This window comes from Notechis scutatus, chromosome 1 (assembly GCF_049901735.1).
Source record: "Notechis scutatus isolate UNSWTSFEM ecotype Mainland chromosome 1, rNotScu1.2, whole genome shotgun sequence".
Taxonomy (NCBI): Eukaryota; Metazoa; Chordata; class Lepidosauria; order Squamata; family Elapidae; genus Notechis; species Notechis scutatus.
The window spans coordinates 109,694,093-109,720,028 of NC_142009.1; the positions used below are offsets into that span (position 1 = coordinate 109,694,093).

General features: G+C 36.2%; 1 protein-coding gene across 1 annotated transcript in view; it reads left to right on the plus strand.

Annotated features, from left to right (window-relative positions):
* Nucleotides 1-25,936, plus strand: part of ASCC3 (activating signal cointegrator 1 complex subunit 3) — a 238,290-nt gene that overhangs the window by 180,248 nt on the left and 32,106 nt on the right. Inside the window, exons 35-36 of the mRNA XM_026666607.2 lie at nt 7,566-7,677; nt 8,196-8,330. Of these exons, the coding sequence (XP_026522392.2) occupies nt 7,566-7,677; nt 8,196-8,330 (247 nt within the window). The remainder of the gene's footprint in view (nt 1-7,565; nt 7,678-8,195; nt 8,331-25,936) is intronic.

Here is a 25,936-nt window from a genome sequence, read left to right on the forward strand (position 1 = left end):
ACTTATGTTGCACAAGCTTCTGTGTCTGTTTTTTCAAAATTTATTTTGTTTAACTCTTAGTCAAAACAGAACTGCTCCCTAGAATAGAAAGCCTTCCCAATTATAGTTATAATTAACATTGTATAGGACCCTGAATATAAAGTCTAGATATGAATCTTTCTTAGCAGTTGCACAGAGCCCATCAGGGATGCAAACAATATATATGAATAGAGATTTCATCAGGCAAAGCAGTCCATAATTCAGTTTAGGCATGCTTCAAAGTAATAATTTTCACACTATTGCTTTGCTGTCCAGCTTTTCCTGGCATACTAACCAGTTAGTTACTTTCATTCTCTGCTATCTTATCATACTATATTAAGGACCTAAATGAATTTGACATAAATGGTAAAATGCTTGTTAGAGTGAATATTCCATGTTCATATGTAGTCACCCTGCGTGCAAGCTGATTTTCACATAGTTTTAAATGTCACCAATTGCTAAAATCTAAGTAACAAATGAGCTCTAGAAAGTGTGTTTGTGACAGAGTGAAAAGATAGGCTTCAAGGACTTCATTCATTACCTCCGTTCTAATTATGAAAGGGAAGAGCTAGAAGGGACACAGATTCCATAATGTGTTTTAAATATTCTTTCTCCCAGCCCTTCTTTAACAGTTGAGCCTAGATAAATAGCTGTTCTCTAGAATCAAACAATCACATGTGCTAATACTGTGTATGTTGGGCATTCACTCTACATTGTTCTGTCATTTGGATCTGGCAGAGTAAAACCATGGCAAATGCCATTAATTTTAGAGGAACTAAATTCCTTTATAAATATACTTAAGATCGCAGTATCACTTCCCTTCTCCCTTTTTGCTAATGCTTCTTAATACTTGTTTTAAAAAAATAACATTTCTGTCAAGTTATAAGAAAAACAAAGACACTATATGCAGAACACTTTTTAAAAAAAATATACTCCATTATCTGAACATGCCGTAACTTACTCGTCCCCTCTTTTTTCTCTGAAGTATTTTTTGGCTGGAGCCAAAAAATATCCTCTGTGTTTATAGAGTCTCATTACTAGTGTAGGAAAAGAAACCAGAATAGAAGTCGTCATCTTTACATCTTTGGATGTAAAGAAAAGAATCTTGTTTGGCAATCAAAACTCCTCTCTAATTTCTTTACTTTAGGAAAGATGTAAAAAAAAGTGAAGTTGCACTTTCATAAGGTAGCAAATTCATTTGCAAACATTGGTAGTGACAATTTAATGCCAAACTTAATGTCAGAAAGATGTATTAATCTTTGTTATTTGTCCTTTCTATTTCTTACTTCTGGGATTCAGCTAGAGGTAATATGCTAGAAACAGAAAAGCTCTCCTTTTAAAAAGCTAAAGTCCAATAGAAGTTTCCACTGGAATGGGAGAATATTTCTTACATATTCCTTTCTCACTTCTGCCTAACTCTCTTATGGCTATTTGGATGGTCTCTCAACTCTTCAGAGTCTCTTTGAGTGCAGCATAAGGAGCTGTAGAGTTGTGCAGCATAATTTGTTGTTTAAGCATCATTATGCAGTTATATGAGATATTCTATGAAAGCAAAAATATTATAATAAGTAATTTTTACTACAATCTCTGGCCAGAATTGTACAGGTCAACAAATTAAACAATTTCTACTTCAAATAAAATAAAACAAACTATTTTAAATATAAACTAATATCTAAATCATTGAGGCCTTCAAAGCATGTCTGGTTTTGCAGACAGACATGCTAACATTCTTACAAATTGTATTGGTCAGATAAAAGTAACTCTACAGTTTTGGTTCCATTTTGATTACCAATCAAAAATGATAATAATGGCCATTCAATGTATTAATGGCAGAAATCCCTTTTCTCTTGCAAATGAAATGGCTCTCCAGGGGAGGCCAATTTCCTACCCATTGAGGCATGTTGAACCACAACTCTTGGATTACATACAGAAAAGACATTGATTGGGTCATCTTCCCAGTGTTTCATCTATCAGGGCTATGCTTAGAATAGCATATTTTGCCTAAGCATCCTATCTTGCCTGAGGTTAAACAAATTCTTATCAATAGTCTCACCTAAATTGCACAATGCTGAAAATGTTTTAAATGAATAAAATGGAACCCATTTGTTAAGACATCCATTTATGTTATATTTATATGAGATTTCTAAGATTCAAGAAATTTACAATAGTTGTAAACTGGATTATTGTGAGATTTTTTTCTTCACAACATTCTTTGAATAGAAGCAGATTTTTTAAAAAAAGTCTGGAACCTGCTTTCATTATCTGTGTCATTGCTTCTACCATATAATCTGAACATTTAAAATATGGTGTTTTGTAGCAAATGACTTACTGGCCTGACAGTTTTAACAGCACCATTTCAAGGCTGATGAAAAATTTCCCAGGGAGATTGTGGATCAGGCTTACATAAACTAAACAGGAAGCTATTGCCACCATCATCCACATTAAACCCAAAATGGTCTTTGTAACTTCATCTACATTTTATGTCTCTGCACGTCTCTGTTTCTCAACTGATGAAATTCCAGCCTTGTTTATATAAGAAAAAACAGTTCTTTTTGCATGTGTGAGTATGTGTGAAAGGGTTATTTTGGATGTTTGCTGTTTTTAGTGGTTTGTTTTTCTTGTCATCTGTTATTTCAAGGCCAGTCAGGGGAAAAAAGGTAGCTGGTTCAGTGTTTTGATTATTTAAACCTTACATACTTAGTAAATTTTTATGGTACCTTAGAGTTTGTTGTTGCATTGTTCCCCAATGGGCTACTAATGGAAGTTACCCTGTCTAGTCCATGTACTAGATGCTGTTAGTATAAAACTGCCTTTGACTTTCACACCTCTCAGGGGACGAGTAATTGTTGTGTTCAAACAGCCTGTAATTGTGATCCCGCTGGCTTTCTCAGTACGCTTCTGGCTATTAGAATCATTAAACAACTCAGCACCTGTTAACAGCATTGTAAATATTCAACCTTGCTTGTGTGCAGGTTGAGCAGAATATAGGAGAAAGCTTACAGAGCCCAGCCTCATAAATTAAAGCTCCTGACAAGTCAATTATTGTGAAACTGGGTTTCACTGAGAAATAAATGAAATGGGGTGCTGACAAAAAAGGAGGGCTGTCTGTTTGCAGCAGAGGGGAAATAATGACTAGATGATTCAATGCAAGGACCATGAAACTGCATTGTTTATATTCTTTATCTTCAATTAAATAGTTAGATAATACAGTTACCCAGAAAAGGGGAAGGGTATATATAGTGTAGCTTTATGCAGCTTTGAACATATGAACATTTAAAGTGCACAAAAGTGATAATAGTAGTGGTGTCAAATAAAAAGGGAGGATAATCTTTTTAGCTGGATTCTTGTTTGACAGGATAGAAGTTTGTTTAAAAAAACTGTGTTAACTCAGAAATCTAGTGCATGTTTACCCAAAAGTAAGTCCTACTGAATAACTTATTTATAGATTTGTTTGGAGTTGTGGCCAAAGAATTAAATCTAACATTATGCAAGGAAGCCTCTAGTTGCAGAGATAAGCTTTTACTCTTCACCCTCACACTTGCCCAATTCTATTCTAAATAGTCCCTCTAAATTGTGATATTTGAGAAAGGAAAATTCTAAATTGGGATATTTGAAAAAAGAAAATATATTTGGCTATACTATGGTGTTTGAATAAAACCTAGGAAAAGTTTGATTCAGTTGGATTTTCTTCTGGCATTTTAGGTTTTTTTTTCTTCAAGTTGGGAAACTAGAAGATTTATTCAAGGATCTCGATGTAATCATCAGACTATTTTATTCTTTTTGAAAGCATATTATTCTGTTATCTGGTTCATGATCTCTTTTGTAGCCTTGTGGTTTTCAGAGGAGGGTGGTAAGATGTGTGTGTGTGTGTGTGTGTGTGTGTTTGTGTTTATTTATGGTAGTTGTATATGTTTTGAATTAGTAAATATGCAATTGAATATTATGATATAAAATTATCTTCCATTGCAATTAACCCCTCTCCCAGACTGTTGAAATTAAATGAAGCATTAGCAGAAATTAATCTCAAAATTACATTGGCATATAAAGGAGAATACTATTTTTATAGAGGATCATATCATAATATTTCCAAAGATTATTAGTTAATCTATACACTACAAAGGAACTGTCTATTGCATTCAGTGTACAGTGTTTCAGTCTTGTAGCAAATTTATTTCAGAATCAGTTGCCTTAAATTTTATTTCTGAAAAATCATAAATAGAATTGTATTGCAAACATAGATTTTGTTTAAAAGCATGTATTTTGTACAAATATTGTAATAAAAGTTGACAATACTTGTATTATTGTACAATAAATGTATAATATTGAAATCATCTGCTCATAAAATTCTCCTTAAAGCACAAAGGTGCCTCAGAAATAATCACTCTAATTGGCATAACAGTTTGATTCATGAATTGCTTTAAGCCATAATCTAATTGGTTTGATTTTAACTTAGCACAATCCAGATGTTGTACAATCCAGATTTACAATGTGATTTATAAACCATGAATTATGAACGAGCACACTGTGTGAACTTAGATTTATTTTGATTTAATGAACCATAGTTTAGCATAGCATCTGCATTCAGTTATAACTGAGAAGATATATAAGCAAACATTGATAATAGTCTGAACAGAAAGAATCGGGTAATATTTCATTTGCTGCATGAAGTAGGATTTCATCTTTGGAGCATAATAGTTATTTTTTAAAATTTCTCATATGAACCAGCTAAACTCAATTCTAGTTAGCCTTGTATACAGCTGAATATTTAATTTTCATTAAAATTAATACAAAATTAAATAATTAAGATCTTTATAATGTTTCATTTCTCACTGAATCCTAACTTCCTAAAATGATAAGTTAGAATAAAACATACTTTCCTTTTTGTTCTGTAACTTCAGTTAAAATGTATTGTGTCATTTTAATTATTGTCCAAAATTTATATATCAGCAATTTTCTTTTAGAGTAATTTCCAGAATAGTAATAAGTATGACTACACTGTCAAATGCTATCATGATTACATGATACATTACTGTTCATGTGGCTATAGTTATGAACACTATTAAGTTTTAAGCAACATTCTTGCGATTCATAATTAAAAACACAGTTCATAATCTGTCTCCTTATATGTAAAAGAATTGTTTCATTGAAAAAACTAAAAGTGTTCTTATAGTTATTCTGAACAAAAGTAAAAAATCTATCCCTTTCCTTGGCCATAATCTCATTCTCCCAGAGGAAACGAAATGTACTAAATGCTGGAATGTTCAACTGCAGGTTTTTTTTTTGTTTTTTTTTTGTAGATGTTATTTTCAAGATGCAAGACTATTTTATTATCCTACATCAAGAATTTTATCAAGACTTTCTTTGTGGGGGAGAGGGGGAAATAAAATATATACAATAAGATAAAATGACAAAAGTTGTAAGCTGCTGAGGAAAGTGAATGACAACAAATTCATAGAAGTGGTGAAACACAGATTACTAGTAGAAATATGGAATGCATCAGTCATACTAGTTCAGTGCACAATAACATAGAGAAATAGTTATATGAAAGTATTAAGTTAGTGTGCGAAATCTGGGAGCTAAGCATTTGTAAGAGATCTTTCTTTTGTACAATTTGTTTTTAAACTGCATATTGATATATCAAATGCATGCTGTAACCTTTCATAAAATAACTGTTATACATGTCCCCTCAAATTTATACCTTATAGAAAATTGTGCCAGTAAATACATTGCTTGATAGCGAAAGGAAGCCACTTGGAGATAAAAGAAACTACTTACATTGGGCAACAAGCATCAACTGATATATCTGAACACTGTTTATTCTCAAAATATTTTGCTAAGTTTTACCTAAATGGTGCTTTTGTAACAGGAAGAGAATAAAACAGTACAAATTCAAATCAGAATAATTGGGAATACATCATCTACATTATTTGACACGTGCATTTTAATAAAACACATACACCTCAAGTAATAAAGACATTTGTGGAAAAATCATTATGAATGTACAGCAAGACACAAAGATGGGAAAGAACCAGAAGTATCCACTGTTGAGGAAGGGATTATGAAGATGGAAGTTGCAAAGATGGCAAAACTGACCCTTCTTTAGTAAGGGACAAAACAATAAGTGTTTTTATAAACTGTTTTTATAAAAGACTAGAAATCTTGTATGGACTTTGCTACAATTGAATAAAAGTTAGCTGATGATTTCTGAGTTTGCTGATTAAAAGAGTTGAATATAGGAAGAAGGGTACTCTAATGTAGGTTTAAAGGGAAAGAAATGATAAAAGTTTATTTGCAACTATAAATAAGATCTGAAGATGCTGCTTAACATTTACTTTTTTTCTTTATGTGTTTCTAGCACTTCTTCTTTTACCCTTTTTCTTTTATATATTTGATCTCCTTTATCTTTTAATTATGAAACTCTTAATAACATTATAAAAATATTATTATGCCTGGTACTGATCATTTTGTGTTTTTCCAAATATTGAATGATAACTAGAAAGCATCCATATATCTCTGTCAATTGTAATATGCCTTTACAATGTAATGATCATTTGTAAAATGTATTTATTTGATTCATCTATTTTGTTTATCCTGGCTTTATTATTTTTATAAGTAACTAAAGGCAGCAAATATAATTAATACTTTTTCCTCCTCCTATTTTCCCAACAACAACTTGAGAAGTTCTTTGGGCTGAGAGTGACTGACTCAAAATTTCCCCCCAACTGATTTCATACCTAAAATGGAACACTGATGGGTTGATTTTTATTCCATGCTTATTTTGTTCAACCCAAGGAAGTGTACAATATATATATAATGCAGGTAGTCCTCCATTTACAATTCATTTAGTGACCATTTGAAGTTACAATGGCACTGAAAAACTCACTTATGACCATTTTTCACAGTTATGATCATTGCAGCATCCCCATGGTCAAATGATCAAAATTCAGATGTTTGGCAACTGACTCGTATTTATGACACTTATATTGTCCCAAGGTCATGTGATCTCGTTTTGTAGTGTTCTGACAAACAATCGGGAAGCCAGATTCACAACTGTGTTACTAATTTAACAACTGCAGTGATTCATTTAACATCTGTGGCAAGAAAGTTCACAAATAGGATAATACTCACTTAACAAATATCTTACTTAGTAGAAGAGCTTTTGGACTCAATTGTGATTGTAGGTCAAGGACTACCTGTACTCCTACCTCCTATTTTCCTCACAACAACTCTATGAAGTGGATCAAAGTGAGAAAAAAATGACTGGCCCAAAGTCACCCAGTTGGCTCTCATACCTAGAACTCTCAATCTCCCAATTTCAATCTAGCATTTTAAGGGGGGGGGAAACTTGTCCTTTTTATCTCAATTATATTCCCTCAAGCATTCTAAATTACAGTCAGGGAATTGTAATATATAAAATGGCCATCGATTTACACCTAAAACGAATGACATTCCACACTACATGTACAGGTTGGGCAGTATTGCATTATATTGTTATTTGCATATCAACATTATTTATTTTTAATTCTATGCTATTTTCATTTATGCAGTTACTATAACTTAGAGGATGTGAGCCATGATAACATGAACAAATTTCTTTCCAACCTTGTTGAGAAATCACTTCTTGATCTGGAATACTCCTACTGCATTAAAACAGGAGAGGTAAGGTTAATTTATATTCCTTATAACATTTTGAGAGAAGAATTGGTAAAGATTATTAGGACTTATCTGGTTATTATGGAATCTTGGGGTACCCAAGAATCCCAGCCCAGTGGGATTTTCTTGTCAATTTGACAGGGCTAGTCACATAGCAAGAAGAATTGATGGCAGGTGGACCAAGACAGTCATAGAATGGATCCCACTTGATAAAAACCGTTCACAAAAGAGACCTAAAACAAAATGGATAGATGACATCAGCAAGTATGATGGTCCCAATTGACAAAAGGAAGCTCAGGACTGTATAGGTTGGAAACATGAGGAAGAGGCCTTCATCCTGCAGTGGATAGACAATGGCTAAAATGATGATGATGATACATATTTTTAATTCCAATCTCAACACAATGCAATTTACGTACTTCTGATATAATGCTGTCTAAAATATGTTTAATGTGTACACTCTCATGTATGCTCATGTACATTCTGCATTATTTCTATTACAATGGGTTTTTTATGTCTAATAGGATGACCGCAATATTGAACCTCTGACATATGGCCGCATTGCTTCTTATTACTATTTGAAGCATCCAACCATCAGAATGTTCAAGGAGCGTTTAAAACCCGAGTGTAGTGTGAAAGAACTGCTCTCTATTCTGACAGTAAGTTATTTCATTTTATTAAATAGGATGAAGCCAAAGAAAGTATTCTCTTCTATTGTCATGGTAAAATGGACAAAACAAGATATTTGCTATAATCTTTGTGAGATCTTAAATTATCAGAAGTGACATAGTAAGAGCTATCAAAGCAGTACATTGGGAATTCATCCATTAGTTTATAACTAGATTTCAGCAAGGGATAGAATTTCCATCTGCATCATACAAAATATACAAATATATTTGGGAGGATTGTAGTACCTGATTGCACAGTGGTTAAAATGCAGTATTGCAGACAATCTCCATCCACAGCCTGGAATTTGATCCTGACTGGCTCAAGGTTGACTCAGCCTTCCATCTTTCTGAGTAAAATGAAGACCCAGATTGTTGAGGGCAATATGCTGACAATATGCAGTAAATCACCCATAGTGCAATAGCACTATGGGGTTTACTATTGCTATTGCTACCTCTTTTAAACCGATAATTGTCTGCATACTGTTTGGGATCTTCCAACTGAATAATGTAAAAATTACATATATTAACTACATTAATATTTATGTTTATTAACTTTCAGACCAGGGTAATAGAACTACTTTTGTAGGAATCAAAAATATTCTTCCCAGCAAAATTTTATATATGCTGAAAGCAGCTCTTGTTTCTTCCAAGTACTAATTTTAATTTTATTTTATTTTTAAAGAAAAGATGTCATACTGCTGAATATAATTAAAAATTGTGCTGGAAGATTGGAGTGCTTTCATGGTTTTAATTTTAAACTTTGTCTATGCCAGCTTAATGTGTTGTCTGGCAGCCACAGGCAGCTGTTAGGAGCAATGGAGTACATTTTTATTCAGTAGTGTAATTTTTATTATAAAAAAGAGAGAGACAAATATATTGGCCAGCATCCAGAGAGCTACTTTGGGTACACCCAGGGGAATTATTAGGTTTTTTTTTCCTTTTTGAACAGTAAAATTCCCTTTTCCTGTTGCTAATTGTTTTTGAAAGTTGCCTCAATTTCCAACCAAGTGGGTTTTATTTTTAAATCAGAAATCCAGAATGTCCTTGGTCATATAGAAGTACTGGTAGATATAGGGTGATTGGAGCCAGACTATTGATAAGATAATGGATCAGTACCCTATTCTTGAATTTTATCTCCCTTTTTCCTCATTGTGACATGAATTTATCTTAACTACATCTCTTCACATCAGCTCTTCAAGGCAGAACAGACTACGAAACCAAAGTTGTGCATGCTAATGCTACTTTTATTACAGGATTACAGTAACAGAATCCTGCAACTCTAAATGTGCATCCCCCCTCCCTCTCTTTATTTTCATGAGAATTAGGGAGGGTCTTGTCTGAGATTCCTACTCGGATTGCAATTCTATACCAAACTCAGTTTTCTTTTCGCTGCCTTTTTGTCTTCATAGTGGCTCTTCTTTCAGTTCCTCAAGATTACTCCTTCTTCCCATTATACTTGTTGTCATTGTGAACCAAGAAAGAATCAGTTACTTGCCTGCTCTCTATTTTGTCCTTTATGTGTCACATAGATTTAACAGAGAATTGGAGATCTTAAGAATGAGCCAAAGTAAGGGCTGGTTATATGATCCATCGAGAATGTGGGCGGTAGTGTTTAAATCAAGTCAGTCAAGTAACATTAGGCATTAGCTAAGTTTAACAATAGAAATGCATTGGTTAAAAAATAAGAAAATGAATTAGATTATAGAAGTGTTCAGTTCAATGTCTAAGTATATTTGCCTATGTTGTATAGCTGTAATATTATTATACTTTTCATCTTCTCTACTATCCCCTTTTATGGGTATCATATTATAATTATTATTACTCAGTTGTTTTCAATGTACATTGAGAGCTTATGTATTGGAGACAAAGTCCTTGGCCAAATAAACCTGTTCAGTTCTGTTCTGTTCTAATCTAGTCTAGTCTATTCTACGCCACGCTACGCTATGCTGTCCTACTCTAACCCAGCCCTTCAGTCCTCCCTGAAGAAGGATAGGATTTGCAAATCTTCCCATTTGGGGACAGCTTAAGAAGGCTGATTTCACACTCTCCTCCCCCTACAGACTTATCCCCTCTCATTTCTCTCGGGTGATGTCTTGGGTTACCTCCAAAAGGGTGTTAGGAGAAGCGATATTGTAGCTGATAAATATGGCTTTCCTGTTTGCATGAGAGTCCTATTGGTGGACTCTCCAGATAATGTAGATTTCCACCCCCCTCTGTAAATAAATGAGTTCAAAAGTACAATTATTTATACCGTGTTTCTCATATAATAAGGCCGGGTCTTTTTTTTTTTTTTTTTTTTTGAGCCCCGAAAAAATGGCTAGGCCGTCTTTTTGGGGGTGACTTAATTCCCCCCCCTTGCATCTTCGGGCGGGTGGGCGGCGACAGCTTGGATGTTGACCTCGGTGTTGGTGGGGCACTTCGTATCGGGGTTAACACAGGCAGCACCATATCCGGGTGTGCCACAAAAGTGCTTCCTAACGGCAAACCCCCCCCACCATTCCCCCCCATTTCGCATGTTTTAATATAGGCCTTCATTTGGGGGGAGGGGCTTAATTTCATTTCATGCCTATAAAACATGCTGGGACTTCCTATTGGGGGAGGCCGTATTGTTGGAGAAACAGGGTATCAAATATAGGTTGCCTTAATAACAATAAATAAAATAACTATGATTTTAGCAGCATTCTTCATTTTAACAAATTACATTTCTGAAAATACCAGTTAGACACTTTAGTTAAGCTTTTGCTTACAAATAATTGATCCACTTTTTCAATAATGGTTTTGGTTGCCATTCTAAATTATTTCTCCCATGCCTCATGCAGTGGATTCTACTTAACACGGATTTATTTGATCTTTGGTTTGCTTTTTTGGCAATATCAGATCTTCTCTTAAAATGTAGTTTGCTTCTTTCATTTGTCATCCCAGAATAAATAAAATTAAATTTCCAATATAATTGGAATGTGAAGATTTTTATAAAAGTAAATCGAAGTGTAAATAATGGTACAGTTATCACATTTTCTTTATTAACATTTCAGCCTAAGAGTTTTAGTTTCTTTTATGTTCTTTTACTAAGAAACAGAGAGTTTTTCTGAAATTGTTTGCTTTGTAGAAGAAATTAGGTATGTTAACAGAAATCTCACTAAGTATCCTCCTATAGATTCCCACAACCCACTCACATATGCAAACTATGCATTAATGAGCTTCATAATTAAAGGAGTCACTTCACACATCTATTGTTAACCAGTGGCATTGCATCTGTCCTATTCCATTGATGCCTTTCTCACTTACTTATTGAAGCATTTAACAGTTTTGGCAATAGGGAATTACATGGCATGGGGTAAGTAGTCTAATTAGATGCAAGTGAAAGTCCTTGGGGGGAGAGATATTTAAAAAGTAATTTGAAGAATCTCTTAATGATGCTGGCAGTAAAAACTGTAGGCTGTAGTGAAAAAAGGCATGTCAACATTGCAAAACATGGTTGCAATAATAGCTATGTCCACAATTTACTCATAAGGTTTGGAGGTTAGAGAGATGTTTGTTTTAATTTATCTTGAATAAAAATGTAAATGTTTTTTTCTTATTTTGGGATACATTGATTGTCTTTTGAATTTGACAGCCTTTCAAAGCTTATCTTATAAATAATGTATTTACCAACAGTAAAACAAAACTTAGAAGGAAGCAGATAGTACTCCATGCTGGAATAGTCATTTAGGCAAGGAGAAGATTTATACATTTAGAAGGAATCCAGCTTTATTCCTGGCTCCTTTATTTTGCTTGCAGAAAGTTCCAGAAGTAAAAAGATTGCTAATATGTTCTGAGGATAAAAAAGGACTCGATAATGAATCTTAGATGGCAGAAATTGACTTATGATAAAAGAGCAATCTGAGCACTATCTCCACAATACACACATTCTAAATCTGAAGGCTACAAACCTAAAGTATGTTCCATGTGTATTTTGTATTTGTTTTATTCTGTCAACATCATCCCTTCCCAACAACTTAGTGAATCCAAAGAAAATTGTCAAAATGCTAGATTTCCAGACCCAAGAGTTGTCTTCTTCAAAGGGACTCAGCCCAATGAGGGCTGTCAAACTCCCGGCCCATAGGCTGGATGCATCACACGCTGGCCACGCGCACACCTGCTTTAGCAAAGGGGGGGAAAGTCCTGATACATCACATGATGCCGCCATGATGATGTGAGTTTGACATCCCTGTTCTAGATGGATATGAGGATCACTTTTATTACTGTAGAATAATTCTTGCTCACCTTCTAGGCCCAATTTCCCCAGCGTGTTAAGTCTGGATGATGGGGATGTATTCCAACACATCTGGTTAAAAAAGGTTACAATAGAGTTATAGTTGATTTCCTTGTCTTCCTAGGTATAAATTAAACTATTATTTTGGAAGATGGCAGGTTTTTGATATGCATGAACTAGTACTAGACAAAAGGAAAAAAGACTATTTGAATGCTTAATTAAGACATAATGTGTCTGACCAAAATCAACCAAGAAAATTAGTAGAATAAAGTATAGAAGATCTGACTTAGAATTGCTTTTTTTCTGCAGATTCAAGAGTTGGGTTGCTAAATTTCTTTGTTTGAGATGAAGGTGTTTTAGGGCACTTCAGGCATCCAAAGTTTATGGGCCCTCCTGTGGCTCTTGGTTCCATACTGTGGGACCCTTCATTGCACATGTCCTTTTTTTCTATTCTGTCCATGTGTGTGTTTTTCTCTCTTTACCAGTTTTTTGGTTTATTTTTCCCACAAGAGGGAGCTCAACAGAAGTTATGTGGATAAGACTTCATTTCCCTTTTTCTTTGCCATTCACTTTCTAGAGGCTTGTAAGCCACAAAGCAGCTTTCGAAATCCAGTTGCGCTAATATAATATTGAGGGTGTTATCCTTGATTTAAATATCTTACCTTAAGAATAAAACTGCTTAATTCTCTTGTCTCCTTAATTCTCTTCTCTTGTACAGTACTATTAAAAGAAACTTCACGATATTACTCTTTTCTTTCAACTTTATAGGTAACCAAGGGTTTTAACAATTTTATCACATAATTGAGCAGTGACATTTAAAAATATTATTGCAGATGAAGGCTTTTTTGGCGATGAAAAATATGGAAGACCACTCTTATAGATTATAACCATACTAAACAGAAAAGCAGATTAAAGTACAGGATCATGTTTATTGTCAAGAGTACAGGCTTTTCTCAAGGACAAATGAATAAAAATGAGCAATTTCATTACCAGTATTGATCATCATTATATACAATTTTGTCACAGAAGTTCAGTAAAGATACATTTTAAAATACCTCAACAGATTTGGACAAATAAATGAAGCAAACTACACTATAAATGTAATAATCAAAATTTAAATACATACTTTTCAATTAAAATACATGGCTAAAATGAAGTTTCTAAATGATAATTAGTTTGAATTAAATGCTAACATAGCAAGTGAGTAATAGATTTTATTACTAAACCACAATTATATAAAAACGCTGCTTTAATAATGCATTAAATTATTATTAAAATGTTTGTTAATATTAGTAATTGATCTATCACTCTCAGAGTTAAGTGCCAATATTTAAATGTCAGGCAGTCAGTATAATATTCTACATCCAGTAACTCTTAACCAGTGGTGGGATTCAATTTTTTTTACTACCGGTTCTGTGGGCCTGGCTTGGTGAGCGTGGCAGGGGAAGGATAGTGTAAAATCTCCAATCAGAGGTGGTATTTGCCAATTCTCCGAAGTCCTCAAAATTTCCACTACCGTTTCTCCAGAACTGGTCAGAACCTGCTGAATACCACTTCTGCTCTTAACTCATTTTATATTTACTGCTACTTATAACATGATGCTAGACAAAATTTTGCTACATGCTGTATTATTTTAGGTACAATTTGGAATTATTGAGATCTTTCTCATATATCCTTCCTGTATGGACAGAGTCTTCTATTCTGTGGAATATTCTTATAACTACTTTCAAGAGTTTATCAAGGTATAATCAGTTTATCAGTACATTTTAAGTGCGGCGGAGAATATTGTGTTCGTGTTTATTTCAGGTACAGATATACTAAGGCTTTACAGTCTTCCTTTCCATTTTTGTATCTCCTGCATATCTTCTCTATTTATTTGGGGAGGTCTATTAGCTATTCTTTGTGGATTTGGAGGAGGTTCAAAGGAAAATAGTTGAGACTGTTGGAAAACTGAAAGGGGATACTTGTTTTCATTGGAAGACTGATATAGTTGGGCACAATCCTGAGCAGCAGAGAAGAGTACAAATTTGGACAGTCTTCTCTTTCTAACTCATTTTGGTTTTCCAATCAGGTCTGGAGGGTTTAGGAATAATAGGAAAAGGCCATTTTGAGTATACATCCCAGGAGAATATAAGTGGATATTTTCATTAGATGATTTCATCTACCTTTTTACCTTCTTCACTAGAGTGCAGAAAAAGATGGTTCCTGAAAAGGTTGGTCTTTCAAGCAGCATTTTAAATTCTCCTGATTTATAAACGAAAATTGAGGATTTAATTAGGCAACAGTTTAAAGGGAAATGACAATTTTATTTCCCTGTATTGAGATTGGATATGAACCTGATATGCTGTGGTGAAATGTAGTCTCAAGTCACAGGCGGAAGAGGTTCTTTGCCCTCAGAGAACCCCCCTCCCCCAAAAAAACTTCAGAATACATTCCACATATACACATGTAGTGATGACAAAGCAAACAGTTCTGTTCATCTCAGTTTAATGGAATTTATTTGATCAACAATTGCATTTCTGTTGAAGAATGTTCCCCTTTATTTGGGGCTATACTATAGTAGTAATACAATGATCTTAATTTTCTTTAAGGGCTTGCCAAGAGTATTAGTAAACATTTAAACTGACTTTGCAACCTATATAACCGGTGCCTGCTCATTACTTTCTTAAGAGAAGTATTTTATGGTACGGCTAGTGGCAGCTTTGACAGTGGGGTGAAACAAAAAGCACTTTTTGTAACATATCTTAACGAAAATTGATTAAATAAGGAACCAGTGAAATAAATGTGCAGACTCTTCTTTAATTTTCAGTGCAGAAAGAAGGTAGTATATTTGTTAAGGCTTTTAATATTTTAGATCTGAGTTTTTTTAAAAAAAATATTTTGAAGCAATAAGGAACATAAATGGATACCCATCTGCAACTCTTTCAAGCAACCACCTCCTTTCCTAGTATCGTGAGGCAGCTACATAGTCCTGGGAGAGAGACGGTTGCTTTAAGGGTTGCAGAGAGGATCTGCATTCATGCCCCATGCATTTCCACAGATCTTTTTCACACTGAATCTAAAGCAGTCTACAACTCTAATACAAGACTCCTGTCAACATTAGAGTTGTAATGGAAATATAATCCCAGTTGTTTGCTGCCTTGCCTAGGGACAAAACCTATCCATAGGCTCTACCATAAAGGAATTTATGGGGTAAAACATCAGATATAGCTTAGACAAAGTAAGTTAATGTTCATATACATAGCTTAAAATAGGAAAAGTAACATTACGATTCAATGTTACAAGTTGTAAATTTCTGAAAAGTACTTTCAACTATTATACAGGCAAGATTTTCTATGTAAAACCTTAAACTTGAGATTATTTCAGTAATATGCAGGGAACCTGCCTCATTCCAATAAGTTAAAGTCTCCTTTTAAGTCCAGCAGACTTCTCTTTATTCTCTTCTCTTTTCCAGTAGTCACATAAATAATCATGACTGCCTTTTTTCCAATCTTTCCCAACCCGGCTCCCTCTGACAACTTCAGTCCCCGTGCATTGAAAATTATCAGGTTGATAAAAAGCTGTTGGTGTCTGTGTACTTAACACTGGGGCATTCTAGAGCTATGAATTTTGCTTAAATCTTCCTTTTGCAACTTAACTGGTTTATGGCAGAGCCTTTAAGCAAGAAATTACAAATTTAACACTGGCACACGAATGCATTTGTTTTGATTTTCCATAATACATCTAAGTCGTTGAAATAGTTTTATGAGCTGCAGTGATTTTTTTTCTAGGACCTGGTGGCATTCTGCATTTTTTTCCCCCACTCATACATTCCATGGTTTGCGTGACCTAAGTTCTGAGGGTCTCCCCAGAAGTAAGTAATTCTTTCATATTCCCCCACCCCCAAAGTTCTAAAGCAAACTTTAAACTAAAACCACCTGTTGTTCTCAGCCATTCCAGCAAAGCACAGTCAGTAGGTAAATCAAGATGACAGTGCCCACCACTCATTGCTGACTTAGTATGCCATATCGTATTTTTATTCAGTGCAGTGATGGGAGAAAATGGGGAGAAAAGAGAACAAAGTTCAGAAGAATATGTATACATACACACACACACACACAATATATATAAATATAATATATATATATATTATATATATATATATATATTATATTATGTTCGGGTATTTTCCTTTGTTCGGGTATTTTCCCACGTCATTGTAGTTGTGCTTTTAAAGTTGTAGCAACATTTCGGCAGAATCTCATCTGCCATCATCAGGCTTCTGTATTGTGTTCATCTGTGACTCACAACTTTAAGACTTGTGGACTTCCAGAGTTCCTCAGCCAGCAAAGCCGAGTTGAAGTCCACAAGTCTTAAAGTTGCCACGGTTGGAGATCCCTGCCTTGGAGCATTTTACAGCTGGCATTTAAATCTAACATTTAGCCATAAAAATTAGGTATTATACTTACCACATAGTTTTCTGGAATCCTGACATCAAAGCATAGCCTACAAATTAATATGCTGTATATTAAGATTATCCTAGCAATCATACTGAGGTGAGATGGAGTAAACCATAAAGAGCCAGTCATTACAGAAAGATTATTAATTGCAATTAAAGGTAATGTGATCGTTTATTTATTTATAAATGTTATAGTTGCTTATCTCACATAGTTACTTTAGGCAGCTCAAATTTAAAATATAAAAATAGCACAGTACATTAAAAAAAACACAATATTATAACATCACAAAAGCCCCTAGAAACAATCACACACTTATAATCTCTTATGTGGTATACCTAAATAACAACCAGTCAACACCTCTGGTCTTTAAGACTTTCTGGAATGCAAACAGGTTTAGGGTTGTCAGGATCTCAAGGGCAGGTGCCCTTCCATAGGGCAGGTGCACAGCAAAGAAGGCATCCTTCCTAGGACTTGCTAGATGACATTGTTTCAGTGCAGAGGCCTGGATAATGCTTATCTTACTATATTGGCGGGACCCATAGAAATCATTGGGGAGAGCTCCAGAAATAACCTGGTTCTGTGCAATACAGGGATTCATAGGGTTAAACTAGAACTTCTTTTTCCCTATCCTGATTTTCAATGATTGTAGGCATTAGGAAAAACCCTAAAAATATCATATAGATGGACAAGGATGGAAATGTATAGCTAAGATGCCATCAACATACTGGTGGTATTTAGCTCTGTATCAACAAATGATCTCTCTCCCTCCCTCTCCCCCTCCCTCTCTCTCGCTCACTCGCTCACTCACTCCCCCCTGCTCTCTCTCTCTCTCATACACACACACACACACCATTGATTTAGAACAGTGGTTCCCAAACTTTTTCAGTCCACCGTCCCCTTCGTGCTACAAACTCATCCTAAAAGCCCCCCACCCAGGGGCAGGATTCAAATTTCAGTGGGCGTGGCCTAATTTGAGGGTGTGGTTTGCTGGTAACAGATTGGGTGGCTGCGTCACACGGGGCAGGCTTGCAAATGTTGGTGGGGTGGCTCTAATAGTGACTGGGTGTGGCTTGCTGGTCATGTGACTGGTGGTGTGGCTTGCTGGTCACGTGACTGGGTGGGCATGGCTTGCTGGTCATGTGACTGGTGGTGTGGCTTGCTGGTCACGTGACTGGGTGGGCATGGCTTGCTGGTCATGTGACTGGTGGTGTGGCTTGCTGGTCACGTGACTGGGTGAGCGTGGTTTGGTGACTGGCAAACCAAATACAAGTGATCCTCACTTAATGGCTGGTTGCTTAGCAAGTGTTCTAACTTATGATTGGCCTCCCCAGAACTACTTGACCTGTTTTTGGAGTTGACATGCACACACATATACACATACTCCCTTCCAACCCTGCTGGAGCAGGTCATTGGACTAGAATCAGCAAAGCATCTCTGATTAGATTCTAGTCGTGAATAAAATCTTATCGGAGATGCTTTGCCAATTCTTGTTGATTTGTTTTATTTGTATTTCTTTATTTTATGTTTCTGAGTTGCATTGACATGTGTGTCCCTTCTTGTGCACAACCCAGAAGCTTTTGTGATTCTTTGCAGCAAAAATTACCGACCGCTGGCTTTGCTCTACTTTTAAAATGTGCCAGCACTTTCGCATTCTAGGTGCCGGCCCCACAGGTCCACCCCATTGAGCCCGCTGCACTGGAGGGACCTGCCCAAGCAAGTCCAAGCGGAGCGGTGCACCAAATCAATGGGGTGAGCCTGGGAGAGGGAAAGAGAGAGAAAAGAGAGAAAGAGAGAAGGAAGAAAAGAAAGATAAAAGGGAAAGAAAGAAAAAGGGACAAAGAAAGGGGGTATGGAGGGGGGAGGGGGGAGAGAGAGAGAGAGAGAGAGAGAGAGAGAGAGACCTGATGCATCAGATTGAAATGAGGCCTAGTTCAGAGGCCCTTTTCCACATTGAAACATCTTTGCCAGCATCTTTGCCAGCACATTGAAACATCTTTGGCTTCTATTAATTAAAGGCTTTGTGGATGAAACATGGCCAAGACTATCAGGAAGCTCTCACATTTTGTTGAGGCTTTAAACAGGATCCATTGGACCAGATCTCCACCCTAAAAATTTACTTTTCCCCAATATATTACAGTGCCTATTCTGAAGAAGGCAAAACCAAAATGTATTGGTAAATTATGAGAACACACACACACATACACACACACACATACACACCCTTCTAACCCTGCTGGAGCAGGTGATTGGACTAGAATAGATAATTCATTATGTTTCTTCTCCCTCCCTCTCTCCTTTATTTCTTTTTCTTTCTGTCCCTTCCTTCCATTTCCCCCTCTTTCTTTGTCCCTTTTTCTTTATTTCTTTTTCTTTCTGTCCCTTCCTTCCATTCCCCCTCTTTCTTTGTCCCTTTTTCTTTCTTTCCCTTTTCTCTTTCTCTTCTTCCTTCTCTCTTTCCCTCTCTCAGGCTCACCCCATTGACTTCGTCCACCACTCCGTTCGGACTTGCTTGGGCAGGTGCCTCCAGTGCAAGGGGCTTAGTGGGGTGGAACGCGATGGCGGTGGGATGTTTTCCACTCTGGCTTTGTTCTCCTTTCCCAACGCTGCATTCGGGATGGAGCTGCTTGCACCAGAGCATGCAAGTCAACGGGATGATCCTGCGGGGCCTTGCCTCGAACGCGGCGGTGGCGGGATTTTTTCTCACCCCTGAATTGTGCCCTGCCACTCACCTGCAGCACCCCCCCTGCCGCCTCTTAGCGCCCCCCTGCCGACCCCCTTGCCTCTCAGCACCCCCCAAAGCATCCCACCGCCCCCCAGGGGGCGGTACTGCCCACTTTGGGAACCACTGGATTAAATAATACCATCTATCACGACCTCTGGACCAAGCTTCTCTGAAGCAGTACCTGTCCTCTGGAATAAGGTTCCCTCCAAGATCCAGACAGTCCCCACCAGCTGTTGTTTGAAAGGGTTTTGAAGGCCTTCACCCAGACTTTTAGCAAGAGTGAGTGAAGCCCCCCCTCCCTTCAAATTATGTGGGTTTGTTTATTTTGTTCCCATTGGGGTTTTTTGTTACTCTTTCCATCTTCAGTCTTCTATATGGTACTTTATTTTTACTTATTTGTAGCTGTCTAATTAATAATTGGAGTTGGGTGACATAATTTTAAATAATAATAACACATCTTTAAATACTGGTTCTAATTGGGGTTGAGCAGAATATGATGACTATAAGAAGGAGGGGATAGAGTCCAAGATTTGTTACACAAAATAGAAGTGCAAATATTGAAATATGAGTGAAGAAAATGGATGAGACTAAAGTCTTGATCCCTTAGAGAAAAACGTGGTTGTTTATGTAAATATATATGTGTGTATGTGAGAGAGAGTTACCTCTGCCAATTTTTTTTTCTTTTTGAGAATTTATCTCCCCAATTAATGTATTTGAATACTATCACTTAACACAGTCAAAATTACATATTTGGGAAATGTTCTACAGGACGTAATTTCTCCTGCATTACACTCTGTTTCTAATATTTGATCTGATGTTCAGAATGTAAACAGCAGGTGGGCTATCCATAGGGTAAAAAGAAAATGTTTGTAGTTTATGTCTTACTGAGATACAAATAGATCAATGCTATTTAAAATAGCGCGCTACTGTAGAAAATAGGGAATGTTTCTTAATTCTTTTGGAATTTTATCATTTGGTTAACTGGGGTTCTAAAAGATGTTACTGTTGAATGCTATGTAAGCTGTAAGAATGCATGTTCACCTTCTCTCACACAGAGCAGATGGATGCTTGACTGGCTGCTAATCCACAGCTGGAATGGTTTCAGCATTTTCCATGTTGCTGAGTTGGAGTGGTTTTCTAGTGGACTGAGAGGGCAGCAGGAGAGGGATATCATTATTCATCCGTATCCCAGTGGGATTGCTGCCAGGAGAGATTAATTTTTTCTCTTATGCTTGTAAAACAAGCTCAGGTGGAGTCTGTAATCCTCAGGGCACGGGTGGCAGATCAAGGAAGATGCTACAAAGCTAGTTAATTTTCAGATTCTAGAGAAACAGAAGCTCTGTTAGATGTATAAATACATGATTGCAAATTTAAGTAGCTCAAATCCAAATGGGATCTTCCCAGACATCTGGTACTGAAATCTCTATTTTTCTTTGTTTTTAATAGAAGTTCTTGCTAGTTCGAATTGCAGCAAAAGTAGCTCTCTTCAGTTACCTTCCTCTTGGCAGATCTATTAAATATGTTTTACAAGTAGTAAATAGGAATGTAAGATGAGTCAAAGTATAGAGATTTATTGAATGTGCACACTGCATCCTTTATTACAAAATAGCCAAGTTACATTTTCTGTTTTTACTCTGTTCCCTCTCCCCCAGTCACCAAAATATGAAATAGCATTCGTTTAAAGTCCATGCTCAACAACTTGAGCAGATTTCTACATAAACATTTAAGGATTACTATTGTTAGGCGATTTTTCTTTTCTTTAAAGATAGAACCATCAGCTAATATTTAGCCTACTGGCAATGTCCCTGCCATTATGGTCACCAAACTATAGACTGGTTTTAAATTAGTGAGATTTAGTAAAATGTGTTTTTATCATATGACTTTATATAGTGGCTTCAAACAGCAGCAAGATTCTAGTGCAGAGGAAGAGTCGTTAGCTGGATTACTTATGGATATGGTCTTTCAGGTTTCAATATCTCCTGTAGATCCAGCTCCTTTTATCCCAGAAGTCTTAGAAGATGAGAATTGGCTCAGTGACATTGGAAGGCTATTGTCACTTAAGGGATTCATAGCCAGAATCCCTTACAGCTCTCCACTATTTAGACAGGAAGGGTTCTTTTATCCAAGGGGATTAAAGCACCTTAGTTAAACCTGGATTCTGTGCAAACACATTGTTCACTTACCTCTATACAATATCTTGCAATCCTAGCTGATACAACTCACTGTTCTAACCATTAGATATCTCTTGTATAACATGGGTCCCCATTTGTGGTCCGCATAGAACCGTGATGGCGAACCTAGCCATTTGTGCCGGCATGCAAGCTGCAGGCAAACTTACCTCACAGCATGTGCATGTGTAGGGGGCATGGGGGCGCGCGCATTGCCTTCTGGGTGCTGGCATAAGAGCATGCAAGCGTGCACACAATTTTTGGCACAGGAGCCCCAAAAGGTTAGCCACCACTGACACAGAATATTCTTCTAAAGTAACTAACATACACACATACATATGTACATCAAGAAAAACATAATGGAACTCTGCTCATAAACTGGGTTTTCCTATCCTTTTAGATGGCACTTTGGAAAATCTCCCATTATAACAATAACACTTAGACTTATGTACCGCTTTACAGTGCTTTACAGCCCACTCTAAGCGGTTTACAGAATCAGCTTATTGCCCCTAACAATCTGGGTCCTTATTTTACTGACCTCGGAAGGATGGAAGGCTGAGTCAATCTTGAGCTGGTCAGAATCGAACTATCGAACTGCTGGCAGTCAGCAATCAGCAGAATTAGCCTGCAATTATGGGATGGGGAAATGGGCAGGGACAATTGTTCCACTCTTAGCAACTTTCCCTATTCAATTTATTCCATTTAGAAATTTTCCCATTCCTCTAGCTGTGTCATGCACAGGCCATACCCACCCCAGCTCCGCGAAGGGAAAATAAATGTCACAATATGTCATGTGACTGCAAGTTTGACATCTGTGCTCTAGCTATTGGGGATCCAAAGAAGCTCACTTGTAGTTTAAAAGATAACCATGCTGACTGGAAAGGTATTAAATCAAAGAAGTTTGATTTGCAATCAGTAAATAGTTACTTGTTTCTGGGCAGCTGTTCAACAAACATTCTGCTATTTTCACATTGTCATCAACTTGTGTAAACCTAAGAGGTAGAAAATTAAACTTTTTAGAAGAACTCCTGATTACAGTATTTTAAATGTTTCTTAATTTTTTGTCAATGTATAATAATAGTGAATATAATACTTTGTAATCAGCTATTATGTCTGAGAATATCCATCTCATCCTGGGAACCCTTTTTTGAACTATTACCATCTGGCAGACGGTACAGAATAATAAAAACAAGGACAAATAGGCTGAAAAACAGCTTCTATTCCAGGGCAGTAGCTCTTTTGAATTCTGCTTTATAGTGCTGTGTTGGTGTGGTGTCGGGGGTTTCCGGTTCAATGTGTGAAGGGTGAAGGATGTGTGTTTGTGTTTATTTTCATGGTCATGGTCATGATGTGCACTGAAGATGGTGTTTGATTTCATTGCACGAGGTGCAATGACAATAAAGTAAACTAAACTAAACTAAACTAAACTAAACAAGAATTAATCTAAAGCATCTCTGAGATGCCAGAATATCCCTGTCTTGGACTTTATACTTTTCCCCCCATGGTGGACATTTTTTAGAAGGTTCTAAGTCCTTGTCTTCGGGATCAGTTAGGCAGAAATGCACTGCTATTGTTATGGAGAATCAATATAAAATTAAATCAATTGGAAAATTGCAGTAAAGAGATACCTTTCATGGATTATGATCCAAGCACCATTCTATACAATTGTCATGCAGATGTCCACATGTTTTACATGTGATACAGTAAGATTGCACCACAGGCTTGAGAACTTGTGCTAATATTTTGGAGACCATATTTTCTGTCAGGGCCTAAGAAAATATAACAGTGGTTAATGGGACAATGGGACTTGCATGGATTTTGATTCTCTTGAAAGACTTTACATACATATAAGAAATTAATATGATAAACTTGGAAAACAAACAACCCTTAACTTTGAGATTGTTAATTAGCATAGGTGTTATTAGTACTTGGTCTGTTTTGTTTAGGTATGAATGAATATGTATGCTCTCACTGTGCACATTATTTAAAAGTCAGTCTGCAGATATTCATATGGAAAAGAAGCATCCATAAATACATTTTTTTAAAGTTGCTTAAGTGACGCTAATGTTTTAACATATAAAAGGGATCCTTTTAGTAATGTCTAAAATAGTTCCTGACTTGAAAAAGAATTAATTTTTATCATTAAGCTGCTAAGCTATTGAAAGCCACAAACCACAAACAAAATTGTGCTGACAGATACAAGCATTCCATGCTGTGTGCTGGGTTTTTTTGTTGGAAAGAAAAACACAGTTATTTGAGGCTAACAATAGTATTAGATCTGTGAACGTTTGAGAGAAGAGCAAGTTTTGAACCTTTTTGAGGAAGTGCCCTGTATGATGGGTAGTGAAAGAAAAAATACAAGTTAGAGAACAAATTAAGAAAATGGTTAGATTGTATAGGCTGTTGGCTTATTAACTGAGAAATACTCAGTTTGGCTAGATATTTTTTATTGAAAATATGAGTGAAGCCAAATGAAACCATTGGTTTCCCTGTACCATTCTAAATAAGCAAGTTCATCTTACATCTACAGTGGCCCACACCTGTAGCCTATTCTTCCTTTATGTCTCACAAATTAACCAGACTCTTTGTATAGCACTTAGTGTCCTTAAAACTGAGCAGTTATTGAGTATTCACATAGCTACAAAGTCTAGCCTGGGAACTCCTTTCTCCCAACTTATTCCTCACATCGACTCATCAACATCATCAACATCTTGTCTGGATTTTATTCTTGTTCACCTTCACTCAGCCCAGTAGCATATTCAGGCAACATTCAAACTATCAACTGGATTATAAATAGTACTAGAGCTGGGATAGTAGAGTATCACCATACTGAAAACTTCAAATTTCATATAGATATTGAATAGTATGAGAGATAGTATATATCAATGGCCTAGAGATTAATTAGTAGGTTCTATCACTATTTTCTGAAAACCATCTAATGTGAAGGACTAAATTATTGTCACAAGGTTCAATACAATCAGATGATGCAGAAGGCTTCCATGGTCACTGACTTCCAGTTTCCAATTTAGATATCCGTGAAGGTAACAATAGTAATCCCATTATTAGTATCATACAAATGTACTTGGATGTACAAAATCCATTCAATGAAGAGTTCCTTCAATAGAAACCTTAAAAATTGGACCTAGGAACCACATACCATCTGCATGGAGACTTTGAACAGTAGTCTTAACTTGTCCATTTCCATCCTGATGAGTTTAATCAACCACCTTAGAAGAGTCAACTATTTTGACAATTATCATCCAATCTCCAGTTTCACTTGTGGAAAAGCTCTGAATCTAGCTCTCAGTGGAAAACAGTTTATATAAATCCTTCTGAGTCTATCTCTTGTCTCATTGATGAACATCTGGTATGTTGTGGCTTTTGAGACTATTGACCACAATATCATTCTGAAGTTCTTGAGAGAATTGGGGGGAGGGGTGTTGGGAACATTATTTTGAGATTGTCTTGTCCCAATTTTCTGGACACTGTCAATGGCATTGAAAAAAATCTACTTGGCCCTTTCAGAATTATTCTTGGGGTCCTATAAGAGCCTGTCTTATTTCTGCCTCAGTTGTTGGATCTACTATTAGCAGAGCCGTCTTCAGTTTGTCATTTCTTTCCCACTGTTCATAAAGAAGAGAATCTGAGCTTATCCACAAATGCTCCATTCAGATACTCCCCATGAAGAGACCACAAGACTGATGGGGGAGACCAGGGAATAAGCCATTTTGCTACAAAATAGTTGGCACTTTTAAAAGGACACTAAGTTCACATTATGTCCTTTTCTAATCACTTTTTGGAAATTGCTTGTTACAGTATCTCCTTTTCAGCTATTAGGAACCTTTGGTTCAACAGATTTTACAGCACAGGATGAATTTCCTTCTATCCTTAGTGCAAGAAGTTTAAATAATAGTTTAAAAACTTTAAAAAAATTCTTTTGGATAAACAGCAAAAGGATGATTGGAATTTAATTTTGGAAAGTTACAAATGGATTAAGGATTTGAAATAACATTTTG